This window comes from Danio aesculapii, chromosome 23, assembly GCF_903798145.1.
Source record: "Danio aesculapii chromosome 23, fDanAes4.1, whole genome shotgun sequence".
Lineage (NCBI taxonomy): Eukaryota > Metazoa > Chordata > Actinopteri > Cypriniformes > Danionidae > Danio > Danio aesculapii.
The window spans coordinates 27,474,252-27,488,339 of NC_079457.1; the positions used below are offsets into that span (position 1 = coordinate 27,474,252).

The following is a 14,088-nucleotide window of genomic DNA, read 5'->3' on the forward strand; positions in this document are numbered from 1 at the left end:
ATGTTTACAATAAACATAAACAGAATAATTAAAGTCACATTTACGGATTCGTATAAATAATACATGCTGGGAGTACACAGCAACTGTAAAAACAAAACTGGAGATTGCATTTTAATTAAGTCTGCGAAACACAAACAAACACACATTTCCAGTAAAGAAGTCTGTGTTCAGTCTCATATAAACACACTGCTGGACTGAGATACTGACTCTATGAGAGAACAATAACAGCTGACGCTTGTGCTCTCAAGCCTTTCCCATACAATGGGTGTGCGTGTCTGTTGATCATGGCACTAATCCTGAACCAAAGAAGGAAAAAAGCTTCACCCAGAAATGTTCATTTAGACATCTATTTGTATGACTTTCTCTTTTAAGGAACACAAAAAGGAAATATTTCATAGAATATTTGCAGCTTTTTTCCCCCTCGCTCCTGATTACAATACATCAAACCTGGTTCAACACTCGCCTCGTTGGTATTTTTCATTTCAGTGCTTGAATGTCTGTCTTCAAAGTAATTGCTTATGATTTTAAAACAGATGAAAATGCAACTTACTTTACTGCTGAAAGCCACAAAATCAGGCAAAATAGGGATAATAATAATAATTCAAAAGTATGTTTGTAGTACAACTACTCAAACATGATACATCTAAAGCTAGTTTTCACCATCACGCCGAACAGAAAATGGTCACAAATGCATAAATACATTGTTTTTGTTATTTCAATAATCAAGTATGAGAAAAATCCAAAATCTCTAAAAATATATAAACTTTAATCAAAATTAAATACAATTTTAAATATTAAATATTTAATATAACAAATAAAATATAATATTTTATACACAATAAAATCTCTAAAAATAAGTAAACTTTAATAAATAAAATGAAATATTTTATACAAGATAAAATCTCTAAAAATAAGTAAACTTTAATAAATAAAATGAAATATTTAATACAAGATAAAATCTCTAAAAATATATAAACTTTATTAAAAATTAAATACAATTTTAAATATTAAATATTTAATATAACAAATAAAATGAAATATTCTATACACAAAATCTCTAAAAATAAGTAAACTTTAATAAATAAAATGAAATATTTTATACAAGATAAAATCTCTAAAAATAAGTAAACTTTAATCAAAATTAAATACACATTTAAATATAAAATGTATATAATAAAATACAATGTTTTATACAAGATAAAATCTCTAAAAATAAGTAAACTTTAATAAATAAAATGAAATATTTAATACAAGATAAAATCTCTAAAAATATATAAACTTTATTAAAAATTAAATACAATTTTAAATATTAAATATTTAATATAACAAATAAAATGAAATATTTTATACACAATAAAATCTCTAAAAATAAGTAAACTTTAATAAATAAAATGAAATATTTTATACAAGATAAAATCTCTAAAAATAAGTAAACTTTAATCAAAATTAAATACACATTTAAATATAAAATATGCATAATAAAATACAATGTTTTATACAAGATAAAATCTCTTTAAATTGGAAGAAAATAAGAAAAGAAAAAAGAAAATCAGTTATGAAGTTTAAATAGAAAATAGCGATATAATATCGGCATCGGGTTGCCACGGCGGAATGAACCACCAACTTATCCAGCATATTTTAACGTAGCGAATGCCCTTCCAGCTGCAACCCATCTCTGGGAAACATCTCATTCACACTCATACACGATGGACAATTTAGGCTACTCAATTCACCTGTACCGCATGTCTTTGGACTGTGGGGAAAACCGGCGCACCCGGAGGAAACCCATGTAAACGCAGGGAGAACATGTAAACTCCACATAGAAATGCCAACTGACCCAGCCAAGGCTCGAACCAGCGACCTTCTTGCTGTGTAGTGACAGCACTACCTACCGCGCCACTGCATCGCCTATTAAAGATTTCTTTTATACAAATGATGACCATGTTACTTTACATTTTATTGTTCAATTTCTGTACTATTAGATTGCCCAGAAATCCGTAAGAACTGTTTTAACTATTTAACTTTTATTTTTGATTGGTCGTATTTATATAAGCTTGCAATTTGTTATATTTTATGCAGATGCACTGCATATTGATCATCCCAGTCGATCTGAAAGAATAAATCTTTCCAAATAGAGACATTTCAATCAACTGGTGAAATTAGATTCATTTCACAATATATATCGCAGCAAAACAAAATATTGCAATGTCAGATTTTTCCAACATTGTGCAACCTTAATCTTTCATTCATTCATTCATTCATTCATTTTTCTTCGGCTTAGTCTCTTTGTCTCATCAGGGGTCGCAACGGCGGAATGAACTGCCAACTTATCCAGCATGTTTTACAAAGGGGATGCCTTTCCAGTTGCAAACCAGTATGGGAAACACCCATACACTCTCACATGCACAAACATACACTATGGCCAATTCAGTATATGAAATTCGCCTATACCCCATGTCTTTGGAATCGAACAAGCAACATTCTTGCTGTGAGGCAACAGTGCTAATCACTGAGCCACCGTGTCGCCCCCTAATCTTAGAGAAGGACTATTTCAAACACTGGCCTAAAGTTATGAAGTGGTTTGAGAGTGAAAACATGCCGCATAAGCGAACAGCTGTCATCATCACAAAACAATTATCTTAACTCCATTATAGTCTGATTAAATCCATTTGGGTTTTGAACGTGATTTTGCATGGCTTGTCAAGTATACTACGACTCTGTGTAGTAAAGGCTGCTCTATCTAAAAGGCATGTGCTGAAGATATACTAGAACTGGCTTTACTGACAAAATGCGCATTGAAATCACCTAGAAATCACCTAAAATCGCCCAGTCCTAAAGTTGGTTCATCCCGGTAGTAGAAAAGCGGCTTAAGTGCCTGTGAAAATTACACAATATAACATTATTATGTAATTCTACTAAAATATAGAGAATTCTTTATATATATATATATATATATATATATATATATATATATATATATATATATATATATATATATATATATATATATATATATATATATATATATAAAATAGGATATTTATAAAATAGGATATTTGCATAGGATAGCAAGGCGGGAATTGAACTCGGGTCGCCGTGAGCACCGGAGTACATCTGTTGACTCACTAACTACTAGACATAGGACGATAACTGTTTTCAAGGTATATCGTGGTTTGCAAAAGTCAAGGTTTTAAATTTTTCTGCTATACCATTCCTAAGGTGTATGCAAGTTTTTTTTTTAACGTTTTTTTGTTTTTGTTTTTTTTTGGACAACAGTATCTTCAGCAGAAAAGATATCCAAAGACGCCGTTTTAATTCGCAAAGAAATCTATGAAACTAATGAAGACAGCAGAAGTCAAAATGATTCATTTGAATTATTTACCCTGACATATTTATGGTTCCACAATATTATAAATGTTTCTCAAAATGAAATATATTGTTTTCAAAGGGTAAAAAGGGGTTTTGCTTTTTACCCAGACATTTAAAAAGAATATATTTAGAGCAGTAATCACAATACTGTGAAACAGTGATATTTTTATCCAAGGTTATCATCCCGTCAGAATCTTACATCGGCCCATGCCTACTAACCACTACAACACTGGCGCCAACAAAATATAGAGAATTCTAACACTTAATTTATGTCTTTTTTTTTGTCTTCAAAACTATTCTGATGTCAAATTATGAGATAATTATAAAAAAATAATGCAATTCTAACAAGAGGTGTACTTAAGAGACTTTAATACACACAGAAGTGTCATGAATTGCAATTCAAAAAGTGGTAGAAAAATAAATAAATAAAAGGGTTTTGCAACCTAATTTTAATTATACAATTTATTCTTTTTATTTATCTACATTGCAAGAAAAAAAACGTAGTGTTGTTTTCAGTGATGTTGTTCTCATTAAAACCCAAACCCCAGTAAAGCCCTACCGGCTCTTGATTCATTTAGTGTGGGACATGACTGAAATTAATCACTTGTAGTTCAGTAAGTGAGTCAGATTAATTCAGTAAATGTTCCAATTGATTCATTGTCGCTTTCCTGGTTGACTGGGTTTATTTTTGTTTGTTTATTGTTGTTATTATATTTCATTTTGCAAGCTGACAACTCCGCTAAAATATTCTTCTGGCGTAGTACTTTGGATTTAACAACAACACACTGCAAGCCTCCTAAAGTGGTGTAGAAAGCCAGTCCAGTGTATGTAAATTTCTGTTAGTATCATTTGAAGAATATCCATATAAAATTGACTACTGGAGGCTGTGTTTGCTTCCCAATTCTATATCCTGTTGTGTATACATGACCACACCTCAAAAGGAACGATTTTCCATGAAAAATAATGTTTCCTCACAATAATGGTTGACGAATAATAATGTATTCATTATTTAGAATTATTTCAATAAAATCACACTGCATTTTGTCAGACTGTGTCTAAATATGAAAGTATAGATGATTAAGTCTTTGCTTGAAATTATCAGGAACATATAATCTAAGAATGACCATAATTAATAACCCAAATTAAATAAATGGGTAATAACTTATGATAGATGATTATTCAAAAACAGTACAAAATTATGAAATCTACATAAGAAAACAACATCAAAACCAAAATAAATGAATTTACAATGTTTTGCCAATATATGTAAATACATTTTTCAATAGATCTTTAGTGGCAAATCTGGGTGAGGTAGAGGAAAACTGACTGAGTAGTTTTTTTGACCCTAATATAACCTCATACATACTTTTGATAAGACGACCCACTAGTACAGTGATTTTCAACCACTGTGCCGCGGCACACTAGTGTGCCGTGAGAGATCGTCAGGTGTGCCGTGAGAAATAATCCAATGTCACTTTTTTAAAATATAAAATTTTATAAAACATTTATTAATCATTTTCTGCAAATATTATGTCATTGACCGGTGTCCATGCGGTAAAGACTGGGAGGGTAATTTAATATTCGTCCATGTGGCAACACGTAGCTGATTGCCTCGTTCCTCCGAGAGACTTAATGATGCACGTGAGAGGTCGTGGTGACAGTCATGGAAAAGTTTTTAAAAAGGACAACTGCAAACTCTGAATTGGGCTCTATACAAGATTCAGTGAGCTCAAGGCAATATAGTGAAAGCTTTCTTTTGTATGAAAGATTTCAGGTTCACACTGACTGAGTATAAATAAATTGAGAAATTATATTGTAAGTAAATATACTGTTCAGAGTGTAATTTTATAACATTTTTGGTTAGTGGTGTGCTGCAAAATTTTTCCAATGTAAAAAACGTGCCCTGGCTCAAAAAAGGTTGAAAAACACTGCACTAGTAAACATATTTGGGTCCAAAATATCTCTCTCTCACACACACACACACACACAAATCCGAAAAGATGAAAACATGTATTTTGAGGGTCTTAAAACGTGCAAAAATATGTGTCTGCTTGAATTAAAACAGACAAAATGCCTTTAAACTCAAAATTGAAAGATCTCTTCCTGGTTAAAACAGAACTGAATGCATTACGAGGGTAAAGTGTAAACTATACTGATTATATCTCTAAAATCAACACAAACTGCACTTAAATATAAAAAGACAAACATCAGCCTACCAGCGAATGAGATCTTTGCTTGTGCGAGAGTTCCAAAAAGACAAACTACTATGCCTTCGAGTCTCAACACAGAAATATTTGAAATGTCAAAGCCTGAGAAGAACATAAGCATGCCAGCAAATTAATGTAAATATTCTCTCTCGGGGGCATGGTAAGCGCTGATGAGTGTTGTCTCTATGACAACAGACAAGTCCAAACGTTGTTTTGTTGTTGTTATTGTTCTTGCCAGTGTGTCAGAGAACCAACTCCCCATGAGTGAGTACATGTCAACAAGCCATCGCTTCTGAAAACACAAGCCATAAATCAACAGGCTTCAGCAGCCCAAAAACAAATAGAGCCCGTTGTTATTCCCCTTCAATACCTTGAACAATTTTGGTGTGGTTCCCCGCCCAAAGTAAAAATAACATTCTTTCCTGCACTGTGCATCTGGGTAAATATAAATTGCAAAGGCAAGGGGGAAAACACACACACACACACACACACACACACACACACACACACACACACACAAGAGGGGAAATAGGCACAGTTCTGTGAACGTAGCCTTTAAAAGACAAAGAGAAGTAATTCAGGGAATAAAATTACAGCTCAAAGACAGTGAGCCACAAAAATAAGGTCCCAGTGACCATTCAAGGCTTTCAGCCTTATGTCAGATCAAATATCACAGACCTGATGGCCATTCACTTAGTCAGTCACTCCCTCTTTAAGATCAGAAATAGACAACAAAAAAACAAGAGTCAGGAACACTTCCGAAACACAATACTCTACAACAACATCAGCAAATAAACGACACAAAAATCATTTCATTAGAATGAAACCTTCAACAAATTTTTATATATATATGTGTGTGTGTGTGTGTGTGTGTGTGTGTGTGTGTGTGTGTGTGTGTGTGTGTGTGTGTGTGTGAAAAACATATTTAAGGGCAATTAAGGATTGCTCTAAACAACAATAAAAAAAGTTAATTATAAAACCACAGAAAAGGAACATACATGTAATAAACCTCTAACAGAAGTCAAACAGTTTTAAAAAAAACGCAAATATTACATCTCTTCCCCTCACTGACTAAACTACCAAAGCTGATCCCAGTACTCACAGACCTTGATAACTCCATGGGCAGCAGGAACAGAGAGCAGCGGAGAACGTTTGAAGACTAGTGAGAGTGTCAGTATCCTCCTCCTGTTCTTTCAACTAACCAACCCCCGCTGACCAATCCACCAGCCCCTCCAATAACACTCTCACTGGGACATCAAACCTAACAACCCATCCAGTCACGTGGCTCAGCCTGGTAATCCCGCCCAGTGCACTTGCCGTAAAGGCACGTTGACTTGAAGCGCTGATGATCTGAACTCTGGTTTCACCTCGCATTCACATGAGATGCACGTAATAAGCATTCAATTCATGATGAATAAATAAAGGCAGCTGTGCACTGGGTGGCATACAGCGTGTTTGTTTGCGGCTAAAGCTCTACAGCTGTCTAATTCCCCTCAGTAGTGAAGCCTTATCTGTTAACCGACAAGACGGAAAACAGTCGTTTTACAATAGGCTACACACACAATAAAACTAGACTTGTAATCTTCCATCGTAACAATATGTAATAATAAAACACGCCCTCATTGCCCCATCTGTTTATGATCTGTTGAAGGCAGCATAAACAAGTGGGTTTGTTTAATAGTGTAAACAACACTGTCCTCTGGAGGTGTGTGTGTGTGTGTGGTGCGGGTGGAGGCTCTACCTGCGTGTCTGCCTCCTTTTCTGTGCTCTTGGGGGACTTCTCACCACTTGCTTGCTGCTGCTGCCGCTTCTGTTGTTGTTGTTGAGCAACTTGTAGCGCCTGAAGATGCCAAAAAAACAATAACAAGTTCGTGATTGGTTTCTGAGCTGCTCAGCTCTCCCAGGACCACTAACGCTGTTTTCAAGAAGCGCAGATGCATAGGCAACATATTTTAGGGTCTAGATTGTTGATAATGAAATGAAAGCAGTTATTTTTTTGCCTGTTTTTAGTGTTAAACAAAAACAATGTACTCTACATGATGTCATTCCAAACTGTTGTGTGTATGCTTACGCTACCATTCAAACGTTTGGAACGTTATTCAGCAAGGGTGATGCTATATTGATAAAAAGAAATTTACAAAAGCCATTTAAAACAACTGTTATACTTTTTTTTTTTTACCTGTTACCACACAAAAATGAAACTGAACATCCATTTTCAACACTAGCTATGTTTCCATCCAAAGATGCAAATTAAATTGACGTGTAAACCTGGATTATTGCATAAAAGATTTGCGCATAAAGCAATGTTTCCATCTAATGAATCAAAGAAAAAAAATGGTCACTTCCTGATTAACTGGCGGCAAATATCAACAATAAAAAAGGAATTTACAGCGGTAGAAGAAGCTGCGTCAATCTTCTCTTATAACAAAATCACATGACTTTTTTAATGCGCAAACTGGAATTTGTTCGGTAAAAGTGTTTCCGTCGTAGTTTTTATGCGCATCTTTTCTTATCGAATAAAAAGTTTATCCTACTCAGTTATGCGCACATGGTTTTTCTGAGCATTTTTTTAAATTTATGCGCATCTTGGCATTTCCATCAACGATTTTATTAAGCGCATATCCAAAATACGCATAAAAATGTGTGGATGGAAACGTAGCTATTGACAGTACATATTTCTTGAGCATCAAATCAACATATTATTGCCATATGCCCTAAAGTGAAATTGTGCCCTTAAATAAAATTGCCCTTAAGTGAAATTGTATTGTTTACAATTTTTTTTTACGTATACTTTTAGATTACATTTTACGTACATTTTTAGATTACAATTTAAATATAATAGTATTTATTATAAATTCTTTCTAAAACTCTACTTTTTGTATTAGTATTGGGCACCTATAGGGTCTGAGAGTAACGGAATTTCGATTCTCTGTATGTCATGTACATGTGGTTGAATTGACAATAAAGCTGACTTTGACTTTGACATTAGAATAATTTGTAAAGAATTGTGTCACACTGAAGACTAAAGGCTGATTTATACTTCCGTGTCAAGCGCACACGGTGCAACCTTCCTGCGGCTGCATAGTCCTCGCTGACGCACACCTCTCAAAAAATGTAACTACACGTTGTAATGTCGCATATCGCAAGCTCTGTGATTAGTTGGCTTGGTAGCGGTGAATAGTGTGGGCAGGGGTGAGAACCGAGCAAGCCCTATGGAGCGAGTGTTTACAAGTGTCAAGTGCCATGAAGGAGCTCCAAATGGAAACTGTTGTTTTGTGTTTACCTAGCTAGTTTTAGCTACTTGTGCATTAAAGTAGCAGTCAGAAAAAACAACACTCAAAGTAACTCGACACAAGGAACATCATAACCTACTGCCAGCTAGCGTTTCAGAAGTGTTATTGCAGAGCAACAAAAACGTGTAAAGTATAAACGCATGACTACGCACAAGACAGGTGCAAGGCAGGCAGTGGGTCACACTGATTTCTCGACACAGAAGTAGAGACCAGCCTTAAAGTCTGGTACACACCAAGTCGACACCAAACAATTACCGCCAACAAAACTGTGGTTGTCTCTGATTGGCTTGTGTCAGGAAAAAATGCCAATGAACACACCAAACGGTCAAAAGCAGATTGAAACAAGAGTGCAAGTCCTGTGCCTACATGGGTGGATGTGTCTTTCCACACCCGCAGAGGGCAGTAACTGTTTTCTCATTCACAACAAGACCAGAACGCCCGACGCACACATGTAAAGCAGCGTTCAATCACAATAATTGCCACTTTTGAGAGATTCGCTCTGATAATCTAATAATTACAGCGAAATTACAGCTAGTCTATTTGTGTTTCTTCTTGACTTGAACTGTTTACTTGCTAAGTCACTTCACGTTGAATATCACTGCTGAATAACCAACGGTAATAACTGACGTTGTTTCGACATGTTGAATCAGACCAACAAGCACAGATGTTAACCCAACAAGAGGCGACATGTGACACACCAAACCAACTAGCCCAAACTGAGGCACCAACAAAGCTCAAATGATGATCATTAGCTTGGTGTGTCCTAGCCCTAATAGAGAAATGGCTTAAACTAGGGTCTGTGGGTCAAAGTTGGCCTATGGTAACCTTTGGTTTCAATTTTGGTTTCACATTAGATGAAATTAATCCGATTTTGTTTAAATGTACACTGTCACCTGACAATCCAGAGACCTTGGTGAGCAAATCAAGTCAAAAGGCATATTCTGGTTAATAGTATATTCAGCATTGAACTTCACTGTGTTATAAATTTGGTTATGTTTTTATTGCAATAGGTTCTACTGCATTAGGTAATACCATTTAAAGTAATGTTTTCTATTTATTTTAAAATATTATGAAGTAAATTAGGAAATTACCCATGGCAACTTTAATGTTGTATAGTGTGGTATATTTGGCTCTTCATACGAAAAAGTTACGGCCAAGTAAAGCATATGCAAAGTGCTAAGACCTGTGTCTTCCAAAATTTGATTGGTCTTTTATAACTTTTTTTAGCAATCATTCTGCTAGTTATTTAGTTAGTTAGTTAACTTTATTTGTCCCTGTAGAGAAATTTCATTTGCAGCACACACTCATTTCACATTTAGCACATATATAAATAAATCATTTAAAAAAACATTGTACCCCTACTCTAAATAAAAAATACAGTCTACCAGCCATCAACTGCTACTGAGGGAGGAGGAATTAAAAAACTTAATTGCTTACTGTAATATCATATGTATTATTATATGTAATATTATGTTAAAGGAGTTTGTGTTTTCTCCCCGTGTTCATGTGGGTTTCCTCTGGGTGCTCCGGTTTCCCCCACAGTCCAAAGAAATGCGCTATAAGAGAATTGGATGGATAAAATTGGCCATAGAATATGAGTGTCTGTGAATATGAGTGTGTAAGGGTGTTTCCCAGTACTGGGTTGTGGCCGGAAGGGCATCCGCTGCGTAAAACATATGCCCAAATAGTTAGCGGTTCATTCCATTGTGGTGACCCCCGATAAATAAGGGACTAATGAATGAAGATTATGTTAAACAAAAAAAAAAAAACATAATTATTTTGGTAAGTACTGTAGATGCCATTTCATACTAGCAGATTAAATAGTGAGTTACAGCACAAGGAACTCAAGAATCAAAATAATAGATCCCTATGTAGCATTTTTCATCCAGTACAATAAAAAAAGTGAGTTAATACATTTAGGCAAGTAACAATTTTAATTTAATGAACTATCCTTTTGTACAGCACTGCTAAAAATATCAAAGGGAAAGATAGAATGGGCATCGATCTGCGTTTGATTGAAACAATGGTTAATTATTGCGCATGGACCGCAGCCAGAACGCAACTCTCTTGACAAGCCCTCGCAGAACAAATGATGATTGCACAACATTTTTATTTAACAATAACCTGCAAACATCCTGCTACAACAGTCACACACTGAGGATTCAACCTTTGACTCTGTTAACAGTCACAGTCCTATCTATAATGCTATCACACATTCCTCCAAAGACTATTACAAGGTAACATTTGAAAAAACAAAAAGCATAATTCTTGGCATAAGCCTACGGAGCCAGATCAGTCTCAAAAATAATATATTTACAAAATAAAATTCATACATGCACAGCACAATTTACATTTACAAAATCCCATTTGTTCAAAAGACAATTCATAAATTCAACACACAATTTGTGAATTCACAAGTAAAAATCATAAATATTTTTGAATTAATTGGATTCAAGTATATTATGAATTGTTTTGAACTTATGAATTTATATGAACTTATGGATGTGTATTTTTACATCGTGTTTTGAATTTAAGAATTTGTGTATTTATGAAGTATGTTTTGAATTTATTAATTGAATTTGTGTATTTATAAATCATGATTTGAATTTACAATTTGGGTTTGTGTATTCATGAATCGTGTTTTGAATTTACGAATTGGTTTTGTGTATTTATGAATCGTGTTTTGAATTTATGAATTGGATTTGTGTATTTATAAATCTTGATTTGAATTTACAATTTGGGTTTGTGTATTCATGAATCGTGTTTTGAATTTACGAATTCGATTAGTGCATTTTTAAATCGCGTTTTAAATGTAAGAATTGGATTTGTGTATTATTAAATTGTGTTTTGAATTTCCGAATTGGTTTTGTGTATTTTTAAATCATGTTTTGAATTTACAATTTGGGTTTGTGTATTCATGAATCGTGTTTTGAATTTCCGAATTGGTTTTGTGTATTTTTAAATCATGTTTTGAATTTACGAATTTGATTAGTGCATTTTTAAATCGCGTTTTAAATTTAAGAATTGGATTTGTGTATTTTTAAATCGTGTTTTGAATTTACGAATTGGATTTGTGTATTTTTGAATTGTGTTTTGAATTTATGAATTGGATTTGTGTATTTTTAAATCGTGTTTTGAATTTACGAATTGGATTTGTGTATTTTTGAATTGTGTTTTGAATTTATGAATTGGATGTGTATTTAAGAGTTGTGTTTTGAATTTACTAATTGAATTTTTGTATTTTTAAATAGCGTTTTAAATTTACGAATTGGATTTGTGTATTTTTGAATCGTGTTTTGAACTTACGAATTGGATTTTGTAAATGTGACGTGTTGTGAATGTATAAATAATATTTTGTAAATGTATTATTTTTGAGACTGATCTGGCTCCATATGAGTCACTATAAACCAGCTCTTTATTTAATCCAGAACATTATACACCTTCTCAAATGGAAAATACAGTTGTCGGGAAATGCTGACAAAGTAAATACATCAGCTTTGCCAAAGCAACGAGAATTCTCCAAAAGTTGATGAAAGGATGTCTCTCTCACTCTCTGCTGCTTTTGTCTTTTTTTCCCCATTGTGAACTGCTCCAGATAGAAATCAAGGAAAGAAAAATGCAAATAGTGCATGCGAACAATGCGCACAGTGGTGGGGCCATCCTCTCAGATCTGACCTCTTACACCTCTGAAGGGGTCAAACATCTGGCCCTGTGGAACTCCCCTTCTCAAAAAAAGGGTGGAGAGGCGAGCAAACGGATATGGAGGACTTCAATACGAGTGTAAATAGAAAAAGGGAAAGCGGACACATCATGACAGACTAATCCTTGGGAGATGAAAATAACATGGGAAAGCATTTACAGGAGCTTTTTAGAGCCATTGTTGTAATACAGGAACGGTGCACTGAACCCGCAGCTGTCTGGCCAATATTACGCTAATGACATCATACATCTGGAATCTAAACATGGCGCATTTGGGTGATGTGTGGGTACATCTGCATTACTTAGTCATGATTTAGTTTATGTATCTATTTTGTGCACACACAAAGCGCACAGCATAAACAAGTGCAAACTAGGTATGCTCCATTCAATCGGCCGAAGATCGGTATCAGCTGATAATTACATTTAATGATCGATACTCTCCAATATGGGGTGCGTTTCCCAAACAACGACGTAACTCATGGCTGAACAATCATAATGCGGTGCATCATTTTGGAAAAGAACGATGTAGTGACGATGTAGCTGTAACGTAAAACGCCCACAATGATGCTCTAATCGGGGTGGACTAACACTTCTTTCGAAAAAAAAAAACCATAATTTTTTGATGCAAATTATATTGTTTTCCACGCACACGCATTTTAGAAAAATCCAATATTAGTTTTGGTAAATACATGCACTTGTTTTCTATATTAACGAAATGTATGTAAATGGCACATATAGTTTCATATAGGCCTATGTTTCCTTTACAAATATTATTGAGAATATTCCACATTCTATTCTTAAAATCGCTTACAAAAAGCTAGCGTATATATTCTAATCTCATATATAAATAAATAAATAAATAAATAATGAGGCTATTTATTAGGAAATGAAATGTAATATTTATTATTTATTAGGAATAGGCATGGGCCGGTATAAGATTCTGACGGTGAGATAACCTTGGATAAAAATATCACGGTTTCACGGTATTGTGATTACTGCTCTAAAATATGTTCATTTTAAATTTCTGGGTATAAAACAACAACCTTTTTCCCCCTTTGAAAACAATATATTTTATAAACAATATTTGAAAACAATTTATATTTTGGAACAGTAAACATGTCAGGCTAAATAATTCAAATGAATCATTGAATCATTCTGCTGTCTTCATTTGTTTCGAAAACAGATTTCTTTACAATTTAAAATGGCATCTTTGGATATTTTTTCTGCTGGAGATACTGTTGTCCTAAAAAACAAACAAAAAAATGTAAATAAAAAAATATTACACATACCTTAGGAACGGTACTACAGAAATTACTTTGGTATTTTATTACTTTGGCAGTTTTAAAACCTTGACTTTTCCAAACCACGATATACCTTGAAAACTTGAATACTTTAATAATAATAATAATAATAAAAATAAAAATAAAATAATAATAATAATAATAACAATAATGATTATGATGATGATTATTAATAATAATAATAATAATAATAATCAGGATGATGATGACGATCAACAT

The 14,088-nt window shown here is 33.8% G+C and overlaps 1 protein-coding gene across 2 annotated transcripts in view; it reads right to left on the bottom strand.

Moving 5' to 3' along the window:
- Positions 1-14,088, bottom strand: part of foxp1a (forkhead box P1a) — an 82,725-nt gene that overhangs the window by 40,441 nt on the left and 28,196 nt on the right. For both annotated transcript variants that reach the window (XM_056448938.1, XM_056448937.1), the window contains exon 3: positions 7,318-7,416. In XM_056448938.1, the coding sequence (XP_056304913.1) occupies positions 7,318-7,416 (99 nt within the window). The remainder of the gene's footprint in view (positions 1-7,317; positions 7,417-14,088) is intronic.